The sequence below is a fragment of the Geotrypetes seraphini genome, chromosome 10, assembly GCF_902459505.1.
Source record: "Geotrypetes seraphini chromosome 10, aGeoSer1.1, whole genome shotgun sequence".
Classification (NCBI taxonomy): Eukaryota; Metazoa; Chordata; class Amphibia; order Gymnophiona; family Dermophiidae; genus Geotrypetes; species Geotrypetes seraphini.
This window is the reverse complement of record NC_047093.1, coordinates 96077834-96104100: the sequence shown is the minus strand read 5'-3', so window position 1 is coordinate 96104100 and position 26267 is coordinate 96077834. Positions and strand designations below refer to the sequence as shown.

The following is a 26267-nucleotide window of genomic DNA, read 5'->3' as shown; positions in this document are numbered from 1 at the left end:
CAAAACCCAAACACAAAAACACTGGTTTGCACATTTAGGGCTAGATTCACAAAGCAAACCGATCGTGCATCGATCAGTTTGCGACCCCTTTATGAGCAAATTTCCCTCCGGCCCAATTCACTTACCTCTCTGCTGACCATCCTCCGATCCACCGCATGCAAATGAGGGCAACGGCATGCAAAGTAGGCAGGGACGCGATTCACAAACCAAAACCCTGCAACACCGACTGGGCTGGACGATCACAAATAAGCGACTGCTGAGGACCACTCGTTCAAGCCCTTTCCGACTGCTCTCTGCTGCCCTGCTCTCTGCCCTGTCAGCCCCAAACTCTCCTGCTGCCCTGAACTCTTCCTACTGCCCCGAACTCTTCCTGCTGCCCCGGATCGCCTGCATCCCTGGAGCTGCCTGCACCGACTCTCCCACCCTTCTCTGTAGTGCAGGCCTGTGGTTTTAATACGTGGGCCCTAAGCAGGTTAAAACCACGGGCTCCAAAAATTTTTATATAAAATAAAAAATCTCTGCCAGGCCCAGAGGTTCAGTGCATGCGCAAACCATCTACAGATGGTCTGCGCATGCGCTGGGATCGCTATCAAGCAATCCGGGCAGGCAAATGGGGGCGTTCCTCCGATCACCCCCATCTGCATATTGGGGCTTGAGAATTCATCAGAGCTGCCTGGATCGGGCATGTTTATGAATCTAGCCCTAACTACTGTAACAGGGTATATTGGTTAGCCATTGTTAACTCATATTTAAGTGAACAAAGAATTAAGTTTGTTTGCATGTCAAAGAATATTAGAAAGGGATACGTGCTGAGGGTCAGTGGATAAGTGACTGCTGTTCAGATGAGCCCGAGTTCAATCCTACCTAGTTCAGTTCTTCTGCTCTATGGCTTGACCAAGGCAGGGACACTGTGAAAACAGCCCCAGCCATTGTACAATAGTGCCACCTAGTGACCAGATTAAGGCTCAAAATTGCAATCTGCCCAAGGACTCTTGCTCTATTGACTGGATTATGAGCGAGTTAGAAGGGTATATAAAATAAAATGGGGAATGAAGTGTCCTTGGTAGTTGTGAATGAGAGCTTACGATTCTGGACATCAATCCAGGACTGAGAGGACTTAAGTCATGGTTTAAAAAAAAAAATGTAGCTCGTTAAAGATCTCAAGATAGCAACAGGGGGGAAAGGGATTGGGACTTGTATACAAGTAAGAACGAGTCTGTTTTTTAAAACCATTCTTAAGTTGAATTTGTATGCAACTCAAATCATGTATAATACAAAGGCTATAAGAACATTAAACATTAAAGAAAAACAGTCCTCAAAATAAAGTACTGTAGTTTAAATAGAAAGAAAAGATAGGTTTACACTTACATAAGAACATAAGAGATGCCGCTGTTGGGTCAGACCAGTGGTCCATCGCGCCCAGCAGTCCACTCACGCGGCGGCCCTTTTGGTCAAAGACCAGTGCCCTGAGACTAGCCTTATTAGCGTACGACCTTGTTCAGTAGGAGCTTGTCTAACTTTGTCTTGAATCCCTGGAGATTGTTTTCCCCTACGAAAGCCTCCGGGGAGAGCGTTCTAGTTTTCCACCACTCTCTGGGTGAAGAAGAACTTCCTTACTTTTGTTCTTCATCCGACCCACCGTTCCCTCTCTACCATCACATCCAGCATTTCTCCCTCATCTCTCTCTTCCCCTTGCATCTGCACTTCATGCCACTCCCACCACCATGTCCAATATTTCTCTCTCCCTCCCTATGCCCAACAATTCGCAGCTTTCTTCATTTCCCCATGTGCGCCATCTTTCCCTTCCCATGCCAACAAGACCCTCTTCCTCCCCAAACGCGACCCTCCTCCTCCCTTCTGTGTCCTAACACTCCCTTCATAGTCCTTCCCGCCGTTATGCATCCCAAATTCATGCCTCCCTCCCGCGAGCATTTACCTCCTCTGGATGGCTCCCTCCTCCCAGCCGCACTTCTCTTCACAAAACCACTGCCTCAGTTCCTACACATGGCGCACAGCTGACCCAGAAACCTTCCCTCCAATGTTAGATGGAATAAAGATCATGTCACATGTATGGCCTTTTATATGGGTTGGATCACAGATGATGGGCGCTAAATTCAAATCCTGAGATGTGAATTGAAGTCACCTAGAATTATAGGGAAGCATGAAGTGGTTGAAATGTCCAATATGAGAAACTGAATCTGCATCGATAAGTCTTGAGTAACTGGAGGTGGTGCAAAGAGAAATAAGAGGTTGATAATAGGGTTACTAGTGGTTTTGAATTGCATGAATTTGATCGGTGATCTATTAGGAGATTGATTGCTAGGTGACACAAGATTGGATTTAAAGATGACAGCTAGGCCCCCCCCTTTCCTCTCCGTACGATGGTTAAATAGATAAGAATAGCCAGGGGGACTAGAGAATGCTAGAAAGGTTTCATCCTCCTCTTCTAACCAAGTCTCTATAATACATAGAAGATCTAAAGAATGCAGGGAAATCAGTAGCTGAATGAGAAAAAATCCCTGCTTCATTCTGGGAATGCCTCCTCTACAATGATCCGTCAGTCAAACACAGTACCTAACCTTACCTCCATCCCTGCGGACCAAAAGATGCACTATTTGGATGGGTGGAGGCAAAAACAAAGCCAGTACCCTGCGAAACCCTACAGAGTCCCCGAAGAACGTCTAACAACCTGCACTCAAACCTTTGCTTAACAGAGGGTGAGAGAAAAGTAAGGCTAGCCCCGAGCTCCACCAAAACTAATGCAGGCTGGTCAACAGGTACCACCAGAGATTGGCCTGTCAGCAGGCAGAGCTGAAGAAATCCCCTGAGCATAAAGAAATCCCCAAAAGGGATGAAAACAGCAAAATAAAATAAGAAAAAGGGAGAGCAGAGCAGAAACGCTCCTTTAGGCACAAGTGCAGAAGGGAAAAACTGAAGGTGGAGTCAGAGAGCACAGTGAAGTAGAGTAGTCACAGAAAAAAATCTGAAGTGTATTCCTTATGCATATGGCATGCAGCCATAGAGATACAACCCACTTATCTAGAATGTCTCACCTATTGCATTGAAATAAACATTTTAAACGTGTACGGGGGGGGGGGGGGGTTGCTAGCTTTTGACTGAAAGATCATCAATAAAAAGTACAACTTGTGAGGCATGCTGGGTTCTGCATTGTGCACAGAAAGCCAAATATCTCAACACCAGTGATTTATGTGTAAAAACAGCCCTCAGAATATCACGCACAAATAGCTTTTTTTCAATTGTAAAAGCAAACCAATGGCGCATGGCTTAGTGCTTTTCTCTGTGTGAAGACAAACCAAACAATTTCCATTTCCAAGCAACAAAACAAAGCCAGCAAATAAAGAAAAAGTAATTTAATCAAGTACATCTCTCAGAATATCACATGTAAATTTTCTCTTAGTCATTTTCATGAACCTCGAAACCTATACAAGCAATCCTTAACAGAAACCAAACAGGATGCACTTCAGAAAAAGGAGGATTGATTGAAAGCAGTGGAAGAACTCGTAAAACCCAGATGTCTCAGTTTGTTCTCCTTTTTCTGGAGATATATGGTAACCCTAGGGCAGTAGTCTCCACTAATTTTTAAATGAGGGCTGTTTTGAGTCCAAAATATGGTCACCATATAAGCCAAAAAGAGAGGACACCTGAACCCACTCCCGGCCCCACGAATGACCCACCCACAGTACACTACCCTGCCCTTCCATCCTTCTAGTCTCATTCCTAAACTGCCCTCCCCAGCACAGTCCCTCTCTCTTTCTCTCCAACCCTCCACCTGGGCCACCCCAGAGTTGGATATGGCTCCGAGTCTCCCCTGTCCTCAGTAATACCTCCTCTAGCGCTGCAATTTCAAAACTTTGGGCAGCCAAGAGCGTTATTATTATTGTTTTTCTTTTTTATCTCTTAAGGGGTTTAATTATGAATTTATTTGGTCTTCTTTTTATATCCTTGGTATGTAATGCAATTGTTTACAGATGCTTTAGTCAGATTGTGAGCAGATTGAACAGTTGGGTATGTTTTCCAAGCATCTTATATTAGATATTTCATTGTTTGTGAACTTCAAAGAGGTATTGGCGGTATACAAATAAAAATTGTATTGTATTGTTAGCAACATGATCCTGCCGCCATCAACCTGCCCTAGAAGCCTTCAACTCTGCTGCATCCTGCCTATGTGGGAACAAGAAGTGCTGTAGAGCAAAGACTTCTGGGGCAGGACGACGGCAGCAGGATCACATTGCTATTGCTGCCAGCTGTCCAAAGTTTTGAAATTGCAGCACCAGAGTTACTGGAGACAAAGGAGACTCAGAGAGCCATACTCGAGTCCGGGGTGGGAGCTGGACTGGACTGGAAAGAGTGAATCCAAAACCTGAACAAACTCCCTCTAGTCCAGGAAACTGTCCAGACAACTGGAAAGTCATCCAAAAAGAACATATGCCCATGTAAATCCAGACATCTGGAAACCCTAGTCCAAAAAGGTCGAAGGGGAGTTGACAAATATTTTCCTACTTGTGCCATGACACCAAATAATGCTCCTCAACCTTCATTCCTACCAAAACACCTGGCCTCAGTCATACATGCAAAATACATATAAACCCAATGCAAATACAGGACCACAAACCACAAATGAAACGCTAAGATGTTAGCCTCTGCATGCAGTACAACATCAGAGAAATAAAAAGAGATAATGTCTTCCTGAACAGTGCAAAATATAGACAGCATATGTAGATTCTCAAAACTAACACATATTAATCACTAAATTGAAAATAAAATGGATTTTTCCTACCTTTTTTGTCTGGTGATTTTATTTTTCTATCATCTTCCTAGTCTCTGGTTGCACTTCCTTCCGTCTGTGCTCTTAACTCTATTTCCAGAGTCATTTTATCCATTTGCTGTTTCTCTCCTTTACTTTCTGCCCTATATCCATCTTTGGTATTAACTTTTTAACATTCAACTTTCTTCCATTTTTCTGCTCTCTTTTCAAATCTATATCTACTTTTCCCTTGTCTTTCCCCACCCATCCTTGTGCACCATTTCTTCCCTCTCTCTCCTGTATTCTGACATCTGTCTACCCTTTGCCCCTACTATGGTCTGTTATCTCTCTCCTGCCCTCCCCTTTTTCCTTTCCTCTGGTACCTCGACATCAAGCCTGGTGGTCTAGTGGGCCATCCCCCTTCTCCAATCCCACCCCCACCCCCAATACCTTTTCTTTTTTTTCTTAAGAAGATCAGCAGGAAGCATGCTCACTCACTCCCACCAGCAAGCCCGCCTTTTCATAATGGTGAGCCTTCCCCTTCCCAATGCATACTGGGAAGTATCAGGGAGGGGCCTAATGCCCTGATTGGCCCAGGAGCCTAAGGCCCCTCCCCCTAGTGGCCTTGGAAGGGTCTTTAGGCCCCTTCCTGGTGCATCAGGAAGGGGAAGGACGGCCATTTTGAAGAGGCAGGCCTACCGGCAAGAATGAGTGAGCATCCCTCCTGCCAGTCTTCTAAGAAAGGTACAGGGGGGAGGGGATTGACCCACTAGACCACCAGGCTTTGTGTGGTAGAGGCTATCAGGAGGGGGGAAGCTTGCTGTCAAGGGGTTCCCCGACATGGGGGGGATCCCCCAACTCTGTGGCAGGAGGGAGTGGGCATCACTCCTGCTGATATTTCAGAAAAAAAGTACCCTGTCTGGGAGGGGAGTATAAGGGGGCACTTTTTTAATAGGCTCAGCTCTTGTGTGTGTGTTGTGCCCATTAAAAAAAAAAAGCAACCCCTGTTCTCCCTGCTTGCCGGTTCAGGCAGGGACAGCAGGGGCTGCTTTTTTTTTTTTTTTTGCAGCCAGGCAAGGAGGAGGAGCTGTGCTAGCAATTAATCTTCTGAGCAAGTGCCAGGAAATGTTCTTCTCCCCGTTTACCAGCGATTTTCTGCACACATAACATGCATATAATTTGCATGCCATTGTGCTGAGAATCGCCCGTAAAACAAAAATCGCTCTCACCACGGTATTTTTTTTACTGTGGTGTCAAAGACTGATTCTCTAAGCTCCAAGTCATTACAGACTCAGCGTGATGTATAACTCATTATGATCCTTTTGCCTTTAAAAGGCCAAATAGCAAAACAATTTTATGGCCACAGTGAGTAGTGCATAGTAATTAAACGCATCTCTAACTGTAGATGCCTTCAAATCACTTTCATGTTATTCATGAACTCCATAGGTTCTTTCCTCTTTCAATCTGATTCCCTTACCAGTTCACTTCTGAGATTTTAAGCCCTCCCTCAAGCAGCTAATCCCCAATCAGTGAGATTAGAATTGTGTCGTTTCAATAAAGTCTTACTTCGTAGTCCAAAAGCAAATCAAACCTCTCACTGTATGACTTCTGGCAAAAGGCCTCATCGCACCCCTACCACCATGTGGCTGGTCCATTCTAACCCCATCAACACTAGCAATGGAGGTACACAAAACCTCAGCTGCTGAATTAAGTCTTATTTGGTAACTTCTCACAACAAAACAAGAATGGGATGCAAGAGCACCTGTCCAAGGATAAATGAGAGGCATATACGAGTCTGGTGAGCGCTTTGTGAGAGACTAGCAATTTCAGCCCCATACCTGTCCTTGGCACCTAAATCCACTAATTGTAAAGCTACCTAAAGATTCAAGTACTGCTCTGAAAGCTGCAAAGGCATATAACATAACTTTTTTTTTTCACTGCAGGATTATCATGCATAGTCCATGCTGAGGGGAATGAAGACAGAGTACATACCCATAAGAAAAAATGAAGAGCTCTGCTGCCATGCACCCTGCTGCTCAGATGGATGAACCGTATGCTGTAGGCTGGACAGACACCCATTCAGCTCTTCCTCCAGCTGCCAAGTGAGGGGGACTAACTGGGCTCTGGGCCTAGGTCTTTCTGTTCCCATGGTGACAACAGCCAAGGACATGTTCTGCCTGATAAGATGTGGCAACTAAGCTTTTGTTCCACCAGCAAGATGGAACCCGACAAGGACTTGGAATTCAACTGCTGATACTGAAAGTGTGTGAAATTCTATGAGAAACTGATCTGAATTGTATGTTGGTGGTGTATGGGGGGGGGGGGGGGGACTTTGGTAGAGTGACATGGAGCAGTAGTCCAAAGAAAAAAGGGCTTCTTCAAAGCATCCAGAGGTTTCCTGCTCTATGCCCAGACTCATTCAGGAATGGTTTATTCCCTCATCTTATAGGGGTAATTTTATAACAAGCTACCTATGTATAAAGGCAAAGAAGGTGCATATTTCTAATCCTTCTGTCTTTAAACATGAATAATATTTGCACGACCATGTTCTGCCCCCTTAATATGCCTACATTTATGTTGGATAAAAGCACATACAGGGTCAGATGCACAAAGCTCCAGACACCATGCCCACTCCCTCCTTCCGCTGGGGTCTCCCCGCAACCCTGACCCTCCCACCGTACCTTGAAGACTGGCAGGAGGGATGCCTGCAGGCCAGCTCTTCAAAATGGAAGGCCTTCACAGTGCATCCTGGAATGCACTGGGAGGGGCCTAAGGCCCTTATTGGGAGGGGGCTTTAGGTGCCTGAGCCAATCAAGCACAATCAGATTCATGGGAGAAACTTCAATTCGCACAGTTTTTCCAACTTTAGGTTTTTCTGGACAGCCCTTCCTTACCACGTTCTTTAAAAAAAAACAAAGACAACCCAGAAATCTAAGTAGCCTGCTCATAGAAAACATAAGGGCTTATTCTCTCTCCCTCCTAACCCTTCTAGAACATATATATGGTGATTATTTTAGTTACTTAAGTGACTGAACGTGAATATCTGTTGGGACTGGCACCCAGAGGATGACAGAATTCCTTGGACCATACATCTAGAACAATCTACCAACTCATCTGTGGCAGATTCCCACACACTGTCTCTTCAGGAAAAGTCTAAAGACATACCTTTTCCCCTTGCACTTACGAATGTTCTCCATGTTCTAGCGCTCCCACAAATCACTCCCCCAAACTCTGAACTATCTACATTAGAATCTGCTCACTTTAATATGAAATAGAAACATAGAAACACGACGGTAGATAAAGGCCAAATGGCCGATCTAGTCTACCCATCCACAGTAACCATTATCTCTTTCTTTCTTTCTTTGAGAGATTCCACGTGCCTATCCAAGGCCCTCTTGAATTCAGACACAATCTCTGTTTCCAACACCTCTTCCGGAAGACTGTTCCACGCGTCTACCACCCTTTCCATAAAAAAGTATTTCCTCAGATTACTCCAGAACCTATCACCTCTTAACTTCATCCTATGCCCTCTCTTTGCAGAGTTTCCTTTCAAATGAAAGAGACTCAACTCATGCACATTTATATTACGTAGGTATTTAAATGTCTCTATTATATTTCCCCTCTCCTGCCTTTCCTCCAAAATATACAGATTGAGATGTTCAAGTCTGTCCCCATATGCCTTATCACGAAGACCACACATCTTCCTCTGGACAGACTCCATCCTTTTTATATCTGTTTGAAGGTGCAGTCTCCAGAATTGTACACAATATTCTAAATGAGGTCTTACCAGTCTTATATAGAGGCATCAATACCTCCTTTTTCCTACTGGCCATACCTCTCCCTATGCAATCTAACATCCTTCTAGCTTTCGCTGTCACCTTTTCAACCTGTTTGGCCACCTTAAGATCATCACATACAATCACATCCAAGTCCCGCTCTTCCATCTTGCACATGAGTTCTTCACCCCCTAAACTGTACCGTTCCCTCTGGTTTTTGCAGCCCAAATGCATGACCTTGCATTTCTTAGAAATAAATTTTAGCTGCCAAATTCCTGACCATTCTTCAAGCTTCGCCAGGTCTTTCTTCATGTTATTTACACCATCCGGTGTGTCTACTCTATTGCAGATTTTGGTACCATCCGCAAAGAGGCAAATCTTACCCAACAGCCCTTCAGCAATATCATTTACAAAAATGTTAAAAAGAACAGGCCCAAAAACAGAACTTTGTGGCACACCACTGGTAACATCTCTTTCCTCAGAACGATCTCCATTGATCACTACCCTTCACTCAACCAGTTCTTGACCCAGCCTGTCACTTTGGGACCCATCCCAAGGGCACTCAGTTTATTTATTAGACATCTGTGTGGAACATTGTAAAAGGCTTTTCTAAAATCTAAATACACCACATCTAGCGCACATCCTCTATTCAATTCTACGATCACCCAGTCAAAGAAATTGATCAGATTTGTCTGACAAGACCTGCCTCTTTTGAATCCATGTTGCCTCCAGTCCTGTAATCCACAGGATTCCAGAAACTTGACCATCCTCTGTTTTAAAAGTGTTTCCATTAATTTGCTTACCACAGAAGTCACACTTACCAGCCTGTAATTCCCTACTTCTTCCTTACTTCCACTTTTGTGGAGAGGGACCTCCATCCCTATTCACGTTTGTCTTCTGCGGTCCCGCTCCTGGCACTTCGGCCATGAACACAGAACAGAAATATTTGATAAGCAATTTGGCCTTTTCTTTATCAGTTTCTACATATTCCTCCACTTCACCTTTGAGTCTCACAATGCCACTTTTGCACTTCTTCCTACCACTAATATATGTAAAAAAATGTCTAATCTTTCTTGCTGTAAGCCACAATGACTCCCTGTCTAAAATTGTGGAATATAAGAAGCTGTATTGTAGGTATGTACTTATATAGAAGTATAATGTCCTATTATGCATTTTTATTTGATTTTCCAGAATGTTCATAAGTTTGGCAGCATTTGAAGGGGGCTCTAAGGGTCTCAAAAGAACTGAGTGTGGTGCCAAACTAAAAGCACCCCAAAGAGCAACTGACAGCCCTTCCACCAGTAGACTGGTTTGGGGACCACTACTTACCATGCTGTAGTCCACTCCATTGGTGATTGTATGTCGCCGGTGCTCACCTCGGCTTTTGTGGTGCTGCCGTACATCTACCACTGCTGCAGAGTTGCTCTTACTTTGTGACCGACCCACGAGTTTTCCATTTCTTCCTGAAAGAGAGCATTAGAGTGAGATGCAGTCAAAACAAGAATGCAAGGGTAGTCAACATCCACAATAAGTTAAGCTAATGGGTTTCAGGGGTCAGCCACAGGCTAGAACTAAAAAAAAGTCAATATGCCTCTGGGAAGCTATCAGTAAATAAAAATACTGGAAGCTGTATAAATACTGGAACTGTATAAAGAGCATGCCCAGCCAAATTGATTCCACTCTAGTATTATCAGTGCAGTATGAATCACTTTTTGAAAACTGCAGGCAGATTGAAAGGCTTAAAAATGATAAATCCCTGAGACCAGACGGCATCCATCTGAGGGTAATCAAGGAACCGAAAGGGATTATAGCTGAACTGCTTCAACTAATAGCCAATCTGTCGATCAAATCAGGAGGATTCCAGAACACTGGAAAGTGGCGAATGTTACGCCGATCTTCAAGAAAGGTTCGAGAGGGGATCTGGGAAACTACAGACCAGCAAGTCTGACCTCGGTACCGGGAAAGATGGTTGAGGCGCTGATAAAGGACCTACGAGAGGGAGAATTAGAAGGTCCTTGAGCATGCGCAGATGCCATGCTCAAGGCCCGGCAGAGGCAGGAAGATCTTCAAGAGGCACCGGCACGTCCTGTGGGCTGAGTGCCGGTGCCAGACGGGGGGGGGGGGAAGTTCAAGTTGTTCGGGGGGGGGGGGTGCCGGTTCGAGCGGGGGGGGGCTTTTCGAGCAGGGGGGGGAGCGATGCCGGTTCTCGAGAGGGTGTTCGCAAATCGAGTCAACACTCGAGACAAGTTTTGCAAGAATGTTTTGCTCGTCTTGCAAAACACTCGCAAACCGAGTTTCTTGCAAACCGAGGTTTGACTGTACTTTGCTCTTTTTAGACAGGCCTTATTTTCCTCTCCCATTTAACAGGGAAGCAATATAATCTATGGTGACGGGACTAAATGGTGTGAGACAACGGCGCACTGACAACTGAGCGCAAGGTTGACGGCGCGCCAAAGAAAAGCACTATTTTAAAGGGCTCCGACGGGGTGTGGGGGGGGGGGAACCCCCCCACTTTACTTAACAGACATCGCGCTGCTGTTGTGGGGATTTGGGGGGTTGTAACCCCCCACATTATACTTAAAACTGAACTTTTTCCCTAAAAAACAGGCAAAAAGTTTGGTTTCAAGTATAATGAGGGGGGTTACAACCCCCCAAACCCCCCACAACGCCAGCACGATGTCTGTTAAGTAAAGTAGGGGGGTTCCCCACCAACACCCCCCGTCGGAACCCTTTAAAATAGTGCTTTTCTTCGGCGCGCCGTCAACCTTGCTCTCAGTTGTCTGTGCTCAGTTGTTGGCGCGCCGTTGTCTCGCACGATTTTGTCTATGAACCCAATCTATCACTACCTAACAAAAAAAGAAGCATAAACACCACACTGATTAACAATAAAAGCAAAGAGTGATCCTTCAGTTTGATTTGCCTCTCAAAAGGCGGGCTTTTTGGTCATCAAAAATAAATCTACAACTAAGAAAAATGATCCCTAAGAATGAGCAACTTTAAAAGCTGGCTGCCACATCTTCCGAGGTCTTCCACTGAAGGACCTGGAGAAGACATACTCATTTTCCCTGACAGGAGTAAGGAGCCCCTGAAGGCTAACTGGGCAGACTTCTACGGTCTATGACCCAATAATTATCAAAGAAAGTGTAATTATTGGGCAGAACAGAAAGAACAGATGCTCATCATCATTTAGCCATACTAAAAGTGCTCCCCTTCCCACCCCAATTTTCAGGACAAAACAAAACTTGCATCTCTATTCTCTGGTGTATAGAATTTCACATGAAGCCGATATACTCCATATCTCTACTTAGACCCACAAAAATGAAGCAACCCGTTGGTTAATGGGTAGAGAGCACCATCTGTCCCATTGTACTGGGAGTATCTCTCGATAGGACCAAGGCCCCTATGGATGAAGGCACCATAGCATACCAGAAGATTTGTAAATGCAAGGTCGGTACAAGAACCAGTCAAATAAGGAAGCACAGGAAATAGCCAGTCCTTTTGGATTTACAGCAAAAAAAAAAAAAAAAAAGATTAACACACCCAGCAAAACCATAAACTATAGAGGTATCCAACAGTAGAAAGGAGGAAATAAATCAGTGTTATAAACAGATCTAATGGAAGAACTGTCACAAATCCTAAGCTCTGGGATATCCATGTGGCCAATGACAGTTTTCTAGATGAGAAACCTGCATTCTCCATTCTTTTGTTAAGTTGCTTGAATGACAGATTCGCTATAATGGAGATCATATTTTCTAATACAGTATTTATGAAATTGGTCTCTTTGGTGAAATGCTGCAGGCACAGAGTTCCACCCTCTTTCAAAATGCTGTTCAGACAGACACAAGATCTGCCTTCTCTTCCCCACCCTGTCTCAGAGCGCAAACACAAATAATTGACCTACTTTATAAAGTATTTACTGAGGTCAAAATGGTCAAGGTGAGCATATTTGGGTGGGGTTTGAATAGCAGATGTCTCATTCTCTACAGCCTGCACTTCCACTCCAAATTAGAGCAAAAATACCAACAAAACAGGAGAAAAGGCTTCATAAATCTACTAACAGGCTAGCCATTCTACAGAGAACAGACATTTCTATTAGCACACATGGCTGTAGCCAACACTGCAAGAGAGAAAAATTTCTCATCTCTTTTGCAAAATGCCATAACACAGCACAGATCTTCCCTGCAAGGGAACGTTCTCAACAAGGCTGCTTGGTTTATCAAATCAGTGCAATAAAGTTTCAGTTTAGAGTGTCAAGAGTTTTGCAATACCTCATCAGCTTGGAATGCTACATAGTATGTATACAGACTTAAGGTATCCATTACAAAAAGTAATCCAAAAAGTAGATTTAGAAAAAAAAAATTTACATTAGCAGGTTTTAAAGGTGGTCTTTAACGGTCGATGAAGCTAAAAGTTCACATGGAAGTTTTCAGCCTGGAAACTTTGCACCTTCAAAATCTGGCCTATGGACCAGAACTGCACCTCACAATGTAATAAATGATAAACCAAATTGCAGCAAGTCCTCAAAAATCAACAACATAACTTGTGGCCCTGCAAAGTAGTGGAAACAATTAATTGCAGTAGTTTGTACTGCACATTTAAAAAGTGGTTTTTTTTGTGTTTTTTTTTAAAGTAAATTTGCTCAGTAGGGGGGTGAGTACATTTAAAACTGTTAAAAGTAAAAAAAAAAAAAAAAAAGTAACATAGACCTAAACCATATGAATAATGCTCTATGGCAGGGGTCTCCAAAGTATGGCCCACAGGCCACATCCGGCCCACAATATGATTTTATTTGGCCTGCGGAAATAGTGCAGAGATTCCCAACACGCAAACCATTCATTGGGGGTACATGGTGCCGTGCAGGTTTCCCTTATCCTTTCCCTTAATGTTTTTCCCTTGTTTCTTTTTTTCTAACAAAACTGTAATTCTACCCTTTTATCAAAATTTCAAGTTAGTAATGGTTTAAGTCTGTCTCTTATATGTTTCCATATGCCTATTTTATTAATGTAAATTGCCTTGAAATATTTTATAAGCGTTTTATCAAATTTTAAATAAAACTTGGAAACTTGGTATATACTTAATGTGACCATACGTTCCGTTTTGAACGGGACCATTCCGTTTTTGGATCATTGTCCCGTTGTCCCCACGCACAGCTTCGGGATGCCGAAATGTCCCTTTTTCAGAGACAGCATCCCAAAGCTGTGCGTGCGGACAATAGGACAGGAAAGTGCGGACAATAGGACAGGGCTCTCTCCCTGCTTCCCCGCTGCCAACGCAGCAACAAGGCCAGGCCAGGTGAGTGCAGAATTGACGTTGGGAGAAGGCTTCTGGGCTGGCCATTGCACAGTCGCTGCACTCGCCTCGCCTGGCCCTGTTGCAGTGTCGGTGTCTGAGAAGCAGGAAGAAATTTGCAGTGGTGGCATGGGGGGAGGCAGAGAAAGAGAGAAAGAAAAAGTTAGGGGAGTGTGGCAGCGGTAGCTTGGGGGGGGGGGGACAGGGAGAGAGAAAGAAAGGGGAGCAGGGAGAAAGGCAGAAAGAAAGAAATGAATGAATGAAAAGATGCAGTTAGAAGGAACCAGAGACTCACCAGACAACAAAAGGTAGGAAAAATGATTTTATTTTTAATTTAGTGATCAAAATGTGTCCGTTTTGAGAATTTATATCTGCTGTCTATATTTTGCACTTTATTTGCCTATTTTTCTATAGTTGTTACTGAGGTGCTTGCATATTTTAAAGTCATCTGTCTTGACCTCTTTGGGAAAAAAAACCCCAAATATAAATGATAATTAACATTTTTTTGCATACAGTGTGCTTTGTGGAGGGGGTTTAATTTTATGGTTACCATTATGAATTAATAAGATTGTGTGTACATGAAAAATGAATGGAAGAAATTGGGGGTGGGGCGGGGCACGATTGGGGGCAGGCCTGCCCCTCCCAAACCTGTTTGCAGGCCTTTGCTGGGCCTCCCATGAGATCTGGTGGTCCAATGGTGGCCATGATAGGAGAGATTCCCCCCCCCCCGGTCTCAGCCCAATTCTAATTATTTTTATTTCCCTCCTGCCTCCCCCCTTAAGTATCCCTGGAGGTCCAGCGGTGAATCACAGTTGGAACAACCTTTCTTTGCTCCTGCCCGTGCAGAATTGCTAGCTAATTGGCTGCTTCGAGTACAAAAATGTATCCCTTCCTTCCCGTTCCCACTTGCCCATTGACAAGAAAACAAAAACAAAAAACTGGATGCCAACCCCCAATCCCTGACCCTTTGTCCCAACCTGTTTAATTCTCCTAGTTGTCCAGTGGGCCCAAGACTCCACCATGCTCCATCCTTTCCCTCCAGCTTCATAAAAACTAGTCCTGTTAGTCCAAGGGGAGCCCTTCACCTCCAACTTCTCTCTAAAAGCTGGGAAACAGGAGCAATACCCATTCATTCCCATCTCCAGAGATGCCAAAATGGCGGCACCTGCCCTATAACAGTGAAATACCTTTAATCACTTTAAAAGAGTGACAGACAAGAATTATCCATTAGGTGTTCATTTCTAGTTTGATACTATGTACTACGACACCTAAAAGAGGAAACATTATTTGAAGAAAATCAGCATAAAGGCTGGCATCATGCAGACTAACAGATTTATTGAGGTACTGTATATGATAAACAGTAGCAGTAGTAGTATAGTTTTGCAAACAGGTCTCCATGCTTCTGTCAAGTAGTCTCAGGTTCTTAAAGATCATCAGCCTCTGTGTTTTTACTACTTCAGACTAACATGGACTAATATGGATTTGACTGTTTAGAGAATTGGAACCCAAAACTTCAGGTTTCACTATTCTAGGCTCAGTATTCTGGAAAACATGCAGAATGAGCTCTAAGACCTTTGCAGGGCACAACTGGAACATTTACCCAAGTAATTTGGCTTCAGACCTTATGGACATTTCATTTCTATCTGATTTGCCCTGAAAGCCTCTGCAGTTCACTTGCTGCAACTTGAACATGTTGTAGATGTCAAAATCAGTGTTTGGATTTATCACAAGTTAGAACACGAGCACTCTGCAAACTTTAACTTTACCTGGGATCAAATAGAAAACTGAAACATAGAAATATGATGGCAGATAAAGGCCAAATGGTTCATCCAGTCTGCCCATCCACTATCTCCTCCTCTCCCTAAGAGATCCCACATGCCTGTCCCATGCTTTCTTGATAGAAACATAGAAATATGATGGAAACCCTTAGTTCAAAGACATGCTCAAGTCTCCTGGCTGCCTAAACCACCAGGAATTACAAATGTGTTCTTTTTCTGGAAGCTGGATTTCCCTCTGTTCCTTTTTTGCAGCAACCCTACCAGCCAAACAAGCAGCAATGGGGACCAAGTTTTGCAAGAGACTTCACTTCTATTTTCCTGGCTGGTAAGAGTTTGTCAACTTGGCATGCAATCTAGGGACCAGTTTCTTAAGAGTGAAAAACAGTTTAAAATAAGTAAGGGGAAAAAAAATCATTCGTGCATTCTTCTGAAAATCAAAAATGTGTGAGAAGATGAAAGAAAGAATTCTAATTGATCAAACTTAATTTTTTTCTGAGCTCCCTGCCTACTTCAAGCTTTCCATTTATTATCCTTTTTTTTAAATCTGTATCCATTCATTCTTGATTTTCCACCAGCAAATTACACAGGTTCTGTTATAGGCCATTAATCAATGAGTGAAATCAACTTTGGACAAAGCTGAGACGAGGGAGATGGGCATGGGGGTCACCCTTCTTGATCACCTATCCAAGACCACAAGGCAGAACGTAGATCTCCTGCCTCAATTATTTGTTTGGTCTAAGACTTGACTAAGTTATAAGTTTTGTTGAATAGCCACCGGGGAGAGGGGAGCTTAGGTGCTTGAACTTCCTACTTTGGTCTCAGGCCTTCCCCAAAATTGTGGCACCCATGGAATGGCTGGGTACCCAACCTCCACCAATCAAAGCAGCCCACTGCCCAAGCAGTGAAGAAATCAACAGCATGATTGAACTGACAATGCCTGCACTCCTGTGCATTCTCAGCAAGCTCAGCAGCATAAACAGTGTAGGAGTGCCAATGTTGATGGCTTAAGCACGCTGTCGACTTCTTTGCTGCTCAAACAGCGAGGGAGGAGGCTCGGGCATTCTCACAAGCAAAGGTAAGACTTAATGTGACTGGTGGGGGTGTGGAGTGATGAGAGGAAATGTGTGGCCCCCAAAATGGACTTCTGCCCAAACCCCCAAGTGATACCGTGTTTCCCCGAAAATAAGACCTACCCCGAAAATAAGCCCTAGTTGTAAGCAGCCGCGGTCCCCCTGACCCGCCCCCCATGCAGCCGAACTGCCGAACCCCTGCTGACCCTCCATCCTTCCCTCCCAAGCGATCCCCACCAACCGCGACCATAAATACCTTCTGACAGAGGAGCGTCAGGCCAGCAGCACTCACAGGCTGCTTTGCGGCCTTCTCTCTGGGGCCTTCTGCGTTCCACGTTACTGATGATGTCATCAGTACATATGTATATGGCCGTTTGGTGGAGGATGGGCTGGGGAGGGCTTCAATGGCTGGGAGGGTGTAGATGGGCTGGAGTAAGTCTTAACAGAGATTTCAGCAGTTGGAACCCAAGCACAGTACCGGGTAAAGCTTTGGATTTTTGCCCAGAAATAACTAAGAAGAAAAAAAAAAAAATTTAAATTGAATTAGGTTGGCAGACTGGATGGACCATTCGGGTCTTTATCTGCCGTCATCTACTATGTTACTATGTAATACAATACTCCCGGGGGAATTCTGCTCAACATAGAATTTGCTGAATTCTGTGAAGTTGCCACCATAGAGTCTGTCCTTGTGTGGCAGGAGGAAGTGAACTGCTGCCCATTGAGTCACTTTCTCCTCCTTTGATGGATTAGACCAGACTGCTTAAATGCAGTCTTCCAATGGGCAGCAGTTCACTTCCTCCTCCTGCCACACAATCTCTGTAGCAGAGGGAGAGCAGAACAGAGTACAGAGAGAAAATGCTCTACTCCCTCCAAAGCTGAATGTGCCACTGGTGCTGGGGGAGGTAAAAACTCAAGGGTGTGCGATGAGGAGGGTAAAGGAAGAGAGACAATAGCTGGGGAGAGGAGGAGAAAGAATGAGAGGTGGGGTATGAGCCTGGGGTGGGGGAGAACACGGAATTAGAGGTCTTGATGGGAAGGAGAAAGGACTGCAGTTGCAGTGAGATGAAAATGGGTGAGGCTGGAGCTTGAAGAAGAAAAAGGCAAGAGGGAATATCAGGCCTTAGGATAGGGAAATTTTGTGCAAAAAAACTATAGATAAATTAATGCAGAATTGGCCCAGTAGCAACACATTCTTTTGACTTGTTACCACAAAACATTTCAAATCATATGTTAAAGGCCTAGGGCTGGTGGTTATGTTTTGTATATATATGTGTGTGTAATTTGCCTGCTTACTTTGAGAGTGAGAAGCAAAAGCACACAGAGAGCAAAAAAAAAAAGATGTGGCAGGTCTGTAGTCCATAAATCGGAAGCCAAGGACAGGCCTCAACGACGAAAGGAACACACACAACGATAGAGTGGTGAGGATGAGATGTCAGGTGATCAGCCAAGGGTATGTGGTTCAAAAGCCACTTTATTGATAAATATGCCACAGGGGCTCAGACTCGACACTGGCAGTGTTTTGGCGTCTGTGCCTTTATCAAGAGTCTAAGAGATCATGTAAAAATGGAAAGAAATGCTACACAATTAAAAACTGAACATAAAAAAGCATAATTTAAAAATACAATTAAAAAGTAACATTGTTAAAAGAACAGCATGGTTAGAGATACATGATTGTAAAACAACATAACAGCAAAAACAAAAGAATGTATGAAAAACAGCATAATGACAAGAACAAAAACATTTAAAAAAAAAAAAGCAACAAGATTAAAAACAAAATTAGAAAACAAGGTTAAAAGACAATAATAGGGTAATTAAAAAGCTATTAAAGGACAAATAAAATACATGGATGGAGATGAAGCAGCAAGCTAAATACATTTGCAAGAGACTGTTGTAAAATAAAGCAAAGTAGAGCCATGCGATATATACAATATACATAAAAACACAATGCAAAGAGTGGTATGAAGCAATAAGGGACAGGAAACAGATCATGACTATCACACATAGTACATTAGGCTGTTCCATACGTGAGCAAAGACAGAACGAGACTAACTAATCGCCCATTATGCAATAGGCTAGTTTGAACATAAGAAATGTGAAATTCAAGAACCCACTACGAAGCACTTAAACAGTTTTAGTAAAAACAGTTATGACAATATGAGCGAAAAAGGAACATAACAATTAGAAATTAAAACAAAGATACATGGCCTTATGGGCAATGGAAATGAAACAGTAAATAAACATATGAGCAGCAAAAATAAAACGTGTATAGGAGGCAGTAACGTCATCATGGCTCATGGCCTAGAGCAGGGGTGCCCAACGCGTCGATCGCGATCGACCAGTAGCTCAGGAAGGCAACGCGAGTCGATCGCGGAGCCTATCCCGGGCTCTGTGATAGACTCGTGTTGCCGTCCTGATCTACGGGCCGATCAGCCTTCCTCTCCAGTTTTCTTTCTCCCTAGGGCCTTTTAGCTGGGCGATCCGCCCAGCTGTCATCTGCCGCTGCTGAACAAAAAACCGGGTCCTGCCTTCGCGGAAACAGAAAGTAGGCAGGACCCGGCAGGAAGAAGAACAAATGCTTGTCTCCCGCATTAGCCCGTAGCGAACGCTTGCTTCAGGGCTCTCAACATGTGCGCGCCGGCTTCCCTTCTCCCCTCCCCCCCCCCCGGACATAACTTCCGGTTTCGGAGGGAAGAGAAGAGAAGCCGGCGCGCACATGTTGAGAGCCCTGAAGCAAGCGTTCGCTACGGGCTAATGCGGGAGACAAGCATTTGTTCTTCTTCCTGCCGGGTCCTGCCTACTTTCTGTTTCCGCGAAGGCAGGACCCGGCAGCATTTCCCCCAATAGGTTGATCGCGATCTTGGGCTGATCAGCCTTCCTCTTCCCGATGGCAGAATTGACGTCAGGGAGAGGAATGCTGGTTGGCCGAAGCAGGGAGAGCTTGGGGCCTGTTATTGGTGGCGTTTGGGTCCTGGTCCCCGATGGCAATGGCAGTGGCAGTGGCTTGGGGGAGGGCAGGGAGAAAGAAAGAAAAAGGGCAGGCAGGGAGACAGAAGGAAAGAAGAGAAACAGAAAAAAATGAAAGGGAGGCAGAGAGAAAGAAAGGGCAGGGAAGAGGAAGGAAAAGTTGGGGGGAAGAAATGAGGTCTGGAGGAGAAGAAGCATACAGGCTAAAAGAAGGGAAGAAAGATTGGATGCACAGTCAGAAGAAGAAAGTGCAACCAGAGACTCATGAAATCACCAGACAAGGTAGGGAAAATGATTTTATTTTAAATTTTGTGATCAAAATGTGTCTGAATTTATATCTGCTGTCTATATTTTACACTATGGTCCCCTTTTACTAAACCACAATAGAGGTTTTTAGCGCAGGGAGCCTAGGAGTGTCGAGAGCAGCGCTGGGCATTCAGCGCAGCTCCCTGCACTAAAAACTGCTAACGTGGTTTAGTAAAAAGGGAGGGGGTGGGTATTTGTCTACTTTTGTATGGTTGTTACTGAGGTGACAGTGCATAGAGTCATCTGCTTTGACCTCTTTGAAAACCCTGGAATAGGAATGATGATTAACATTTTCTATGCGTACAGTGTGCGTTGTGTTTTTTTAAAATTTTATTGTTGGTAGATCATTGTGACTTGGTCATTTAAAAAGTAGCTCGCGAGCCCAAAAAGTGTGGGCACCCCTGGCCTAGAGGATTAGCTCTGCGGGTGCCCGATGCTGTAATTGCTATTTTTTCGACTCTCAGCGTCTTTCCCTGCATATTCTGCTGCGGGTTATTTTGGGGGATATACTGGTTGCAGTGGAGATGGCGACTTGGAAAAAGTAAGCCGATATTAAGACTTTTTCGTCTCCGCTTCCCTCTGGGCCCTCAAAAGCTGTTTCCAAATTGGCGTCTGGGGCTGTGCCTGCAGAACCTGCGGCGGAGACTTTAATCCTGCAGCTCCAACATGCAGCTGGTTTCAGGAGCTAAAGGACGAACTTACCTCTGTTTGGGATGATATAAATGGAGCTATGACTAATTTGAAGTGTGATATTGGGGAGATCGGGGCCTGGCTTAGTGAAGCGGAAACGGTGCTGGACTCGCATGGTACTGACATTACCAGCCTGCAAGAGCAAGTGTCTGCTTTGGAGGAGCTAGAAAAGAGTTTCTTCTTTGGAGGACCTAGAGAATAGGTCCCGGCGCTCTAATTTAAGATTTCGGGGAGTGCCGGATACTGTGGTGGACACTCAGTGTATGGAGGTCGTGGCGGCACATTTGTATTAAGACACTTGAAGCAGCTGGATCCTTGATGGAAGTTGGCAAGTCCATGTTAGATCGGACTCATCGGATTGCTGGCTCGAGAGAGGGGAATCGGCCCTGGGATGTGATAGCCTGCTTTCATCGTTTTGTAGATAAGGAGCATGTGTTGCAGGCTATCTGGCACAAAGGAGGATCGATTAAATTTACCCGATATGGCTCCAGCAACTTTGGCTTGCTGTCAATTCTATCATGAATGTGCCCAGTTGCAGAATGTCCGGTTTCAATGGCTATACTCTATTGGCTTGGCCTTTACTAAGGCTGGAAAGACCTACAGTGCCATTTCCGTGGTGGATGTTCGAGCGCATTTGGAGGAAGCAGGGATTTTGTCCCCTTTGGCTTCGGATCCCCTGCCATAACGATCTCCTGCTCCTAAGTCTGCCCGCAGTTTGGGGTGGCAGAAGGTAGTCCGGTATACGGCTGCCTCTAGATCTTCAGACACGGAAGATCACTGACTGCTTTTGTGAGACTTTTGCTTATACATGGTTTGACATTTCTTGAACTATCTGATTTGTTGAGTTTGTTGGGGTGTGCTGTTTGGGTAATGTGTGGGAGAGGCACTTATCGTCATTCTTGGGTTAAGGGGGTATTCTCGTAGATACCGATTCTCTACACTTCCTGTATGGCAGATGGGCCATGTTGGGTGTTAGGGGGTTGGTAGGTGATTTGGGGGGCTCTCATCAAATGTTGTTGTGAGTTGGGGATTTGAGATTTGCTGTGTGGTTGGTTGTGGTGTGGGGATTTTTGTGTGGGACTCTCCCCCACCAAGAGAGATGTGGGGAGGGGGCAAAGGGACACCAAGGTAGATGGTGAACATGTTGGGGAGGGGGGAAAGGATAGGGACACCGGGAATGCAGATGGTGAACATGGTGGGTGTGGGGGATAGGATAGGGACACCAAGAAGGCAGATGGTGAACATGGTGGGGGGAAGGGACACTGAGAAGGTAGATAGTGAACATGGTGGGCGGAAGGGGGCAGGACACCGAGAAGGTAGATGGTGAACATGGTGGGGCGGGGGAGAAGGGACACCAAAAAGGAAGATGGTGAACCTGGTGGGTGTGGGGGAAAGGATAGAGACGAGAAGGCAGATTGTGAACATGGTGGGGGGAGGAGGGAAGGGACACCGAGAAGGCATATGTTGAACATGGTAGGAGGGTGGGGAGCAGGTGAAGGGACACCGAGAAGGCATATGGTGAACATGGTGGGCTTGGGGGGGATAGGGTAGGGACACTGAGAAAGCAGATTGTGAACCTGGTAGGCGTGGGGGGATAGGATAGGGCACTGTTCTTCAACCGCCGGTCCGCAGGAAATTTCTGCTGGTTTGCGCAGGGCCAGCAAGATTAAGGTGACCATAGGTTCCGTCTTCAGACCTCCTGTCCCGTTGTTCCGAAGCTGTGCTCGGAGACAACGGGACGGGCGATCATTTCCTGTCCCTACCTGTCGCGTAAAAAAAAAAAAAAAAAGCCTCCCTCCTTCCTTTCACCCGGTCCACCGCTAACTTACTGCCCTGCTGCTGCTAAAGCCGACAGGAAATCTTCTTTCTGATGTCACCAGGTCCAGTATAAGGAAATAGGTGCACCAGGCAATCTTCAGCCTTGAGCCCCCCTCCCCAAATCAATCTTAAGGTCCTAGATACCATCCCATTAGATTTTGATGAACTCAACAATGGTGATCATTTTGGTGCCTCTCCTCCCAAAACAATCCTGTAAAAATAAATAAAATATATATTCCAGGGTACTAAAAGAACTCAAATATGAAATTGCTGACCAGCTGTTAGAGATCTGTAACTCAATGTTCTTCAACCTTTTTACACCTATGGACCGGCAGAAATAATTTTTTGTGGACCGGCATCAGTCCATGGACTGAAAGTTGAAGAACACTGGGCTAAGTCATTTTTCACAAATACACAATATAATCTTATTAACAACATATAATGGTTAATCACAAAATTAAACTACACAAAGCACACCGACAGCAGATGTAAATTCTCAAAATTGACATAATTCAATCACTTAATTCAAAAATAAAATCATTCCCCCCTACCTTTGTTGTCTCCCTCCCGCCATGCTATGCCTTACCTTCTGGCCTGCTCCCGCCTGGCCATTTTATGCCGCCCCCGGTGTTATCTTCAGGCCAGCTCCCTCTTCCTCACTGACGCAGTGCACAAAGCTGCGGGCAGCGGCTCCTTGCCGTCCCGTGCTTCATCTGGAAGCCTTCCCTCTGACGTTGCAATGTCAGCGAGAAGGCTTCCGGTTCAAGCGCAGGACGCGTGTAGGAGCCACTGCCCATGGCTTTGTGCACTGAATCAGTGAAGAAGAGGGAGCTGGCTCAAAGATTATGCTGCACTGATTGCACCTTGGACTGGCGGTTGAAGAACACTATTTTGGGCCTGATGCACATGCTGGCCCTGTGGACTGGCACCGGTCCATGGACCAGTAGTTGAAGAACACTGCTGTAACTGGTTGCTAAAATCATCTGTAGTACCTGAAGATTGGAGGATGGCCAATTTTTTAAAAGGGATCCAGGGGAGATCTGGGAAATTACAGACCAGTAAGCCTGTCTTTAGTGCCGGCAAAATAGTGGAAAAAATTATAAAAAATAAAATTGTGGAATACGTAGACAAGCGATTTAATTGGACAGAGTCAGTATGGGTTCAGCTGAAGGAGATCTTGCCAATTTGCTGAACTTCTTTGAAGGTGTGAATAAACATGTGGATAAAGGAGAGAGAGTTGATATAGTGTATCTAGATCAGGGGTGCCCACACTTTTTTGGCTTGCGATTTCTCCCTGCTGCTTCCCCGAGCCAGGTCTGGCACGTACAAGCACCGGGCCCACAAGACTTCACTTCCAAAGTCAATTCTAACGTCAGGGAGGAAGTTCCAGGCCATCCAGGCAGTGATTGACTGGCCCAGAACTTCCTCTCCGACATCGGAGGTGAAATTTTATAAGTCCAGCATTTGTACGCGCCAGGCCTGGCTTGGGGAAGCAGCAGGGAGAAAAAGATCGCAAAGGCAACGTGATCGACTCGTGTTGCCTTTGTGCACCCCAGATCTAGATTGTCAAAAGCTTTCTGAAAGAGTTCCTCATGAGAGGCCCCTGATAAATTAAAGAGTCATGAGATAGGAAGCAAAGTTCAGTTGTGGATTAGAAATTGATTAACGGATAGAAAACAGAGGGTAGGGTTAATTGGCCATTTTTCTCAATGGAGGAGGGTAAATAGTGGAGCACTGCAGGGATCTGTACTGGGATTGGTGCTATTTAACTTATTTATAAATGATCTGGAAATTGGAACGACGAGTTAGGTGATTAAATTTGCTGATGACTATTCAAAACTGTTAAAATGCATATAGATTTTGAAAAATTGCAGGCAGACCTTAGGAAATTGGAAGACTGGGTATCGAAATTGCAGATGAAGTTTATTGTGGACAAATGCAAAGTGATGTACATTTGGAAGAATAATCCAAATCACAGTTAGCAGATGCTTATATATTCATTGAGGAAACATGACCACATCACAGAGGCATACCTCGACTCACACTGGCTTCCAATTCCGGCAAGAATACTATTAAAATTCTACTGTCTACTATTTAAAACCATAAACGGCGACAGCCCAACCTACCTGAACAACCGCCTTATCCAAATTACATCAACTAGACATAGGAAAACCCACATTCCATTCATGCATCCTCCAATCAAAGAAGTCAAACGGAAAAAACTATGTGATGGCCTCCTAGCCACACAAGCAGTAAAACTCGACATCCAAATCTCCAATCTACTACTTATGACCCCAGACTACAAAACATTCAGAAAAGAAGTAAAGACGCTACTTTTCAAGAAATTCCTGCAAACGACTTAATACCACCAGCTCCCTCCCACTTCCTAATACCACATCCCAATACCTTCCCGATTCCCCAAAGCAACCTCATCTACTCTTTACCGCCTCTAGAAATTACCAGATATCGGATCCAAGATGGCCGACGGTCTCCTAAGCTGAGTTACACGCCGGAGGAGATTGTTTAAACTTTTTCTTAGGGGAAGCTATTTACCCGAATATGCCGAAGAGGAGAGGTCGCAGCGCCGCCAGAGCCTTGTGGCGCCCTGCGGTGTCCTCTCTCAGCAACATTGAAGAACTCCTTCGTCGGATGCAGGATATCCCGGCAGCGTCGGCACTCCCGCTGGAGACGCCTCAGAGGGGCGAGATTGAGGCAATCTCCTTGGGTTTAGAAACAACGCTGAGCCCCGATGCAAGGGCACCTCCCCCACCTCTTCAGATTACTAGCTCCCCGCGAGTGGAGGAGCTACAGGTAGAAGGCATGCACCTCCCCTTGGAGGCCAGGAAGAACAAGGAGAGGAGCAAGGAGATGGACTCCCTGAGTTTTCAGGAGAGCCCAGGAAGCACTGAGGACTTGATAACATCTGGGACTATCCTAGTCCAGGAGAAGGAATGCCAGGAACAGCTTACAACTGGTGAGACTATTCAAGCTATAAATGTTTTCTATGCTATAGAAAAACCCAGGGAGGGGATCTTGTTGCTGATCTGGCTAAGTCTATAAAGCCCCAGCTTTTGCAGCTGGAAAGTAAAATTATACTTCAAGAAACTGATATAAAGAATATGAAGGTTGAAATTGATGAATCCAAGAACTCTATTGTGAATATACAACAAGAACTAAAAGTATCAAAACAGCTTAGTGAAGCATCAGTAAAAGATAATACAAATTTACGCAGAAAAGTGGAAACTCTGGAGAACTTTTCCCGTAATAATAATCTTAGACTGATTAATTTTCTCAGGATAGCTGCTGTGACACCTAGGGATATGTTGAAACGTTATATGTTGGAGATTTTAGGAATTCCAGAGGATACATTACCACCACTTACTCAAGTTTACTATCTGCCTATGAAAGGTATTGAACCACCATCTAAATTACAGGAAGATAATCAACCACTTAATGTTTCAACAATGCTGGAACTTGCGGACAGAGAGACCGCATCTGCGGCAACATTGCTTCTTACTGTAGCTCTTGCACCAGATAAAAACTGGTTGCTTAGACTTTTCTTTAAAAATAAAATGAAAGCATTTCTTGGATATAAAATTTTAATGTTCCCAGATTTGGCACGAAATACTCAAAAAAGAAGGCGAGAATTTCTTATGATGAAGCCAGGGGTTATATCTCTTGGAGGGACTTTTTTTCTACGGCACCCTTGTAAATGTGTAATACAATATCGCATGAAAAAATATGTTTTCTTTGAGCCCTTCCAGTTGACAGCCTTTCTGGCAGGAGCTCGATTGGACGAAGGGAAATAAAA

General features: G+C 44.7%; 2 protein-coding genes and 1 long non-coding RNA gene across 6 annotated transcripts in view; 2 read left to right on the top strand and 1 right to left on the bottom strand.

Moving 5' to 3' along the window:
* LOC117367592 overlaps positions 1-7701 on the top strand; it is an 88393-nt gene extending 80692 nt beyond the window's left edge. Inside the window, exon 3 of the long non-coding RNA XR_004540807.1 lies at positions 6709-7701. This is a non-coding gene — a long non-coding RNA (uncharacterized LOC117367592). The remainder of the gene's footprint in view (positions 1-6708) is intronic.
* LOC117367590 (amiloride-sensitive sodium channel subunit alpha-like) overlaps positions 1-26267 on the top strand; it is a 267236-nt gene that overhangs the window by 116542 nt on the left and 124427 nt on the right. The window contains exon 1 of one of the 2 annotated variants that reach the window (XM_033960282.1): positions 25342-25430. The exons of the other annotated variant lie outside the window; for it this stretch is intronic. The gene's annotated coding sequence lies outside the window, so the exon portion shown is untranslated. Of the gene's footprint in view, positions 1-25341; positions 25431-26267 lie in introns of those variants that run through there. 2 annotated transcript variants of the gene reach the window in all.
* Positions 1-26267, bottom strand: part of SAPCD2 (suppressor APC domain containing 2) — a 48383-nt gene that overhangs the window by 19572 nt on the left and 2544 nt on the right. For all 3 annotated transcript variants that reach the window (XM_033960285.1, XM_033960284.1, XM_033960283.1), the window contains exon 2: positions 9871-10004. In XM_033960285.1, coding sequence (XP_033816176.1) covers positions 9871-10004 — 134 coding nt within the window. The remainder of the gene's footprint in view (positions 1-9870; positions 10005-26267) is intronic.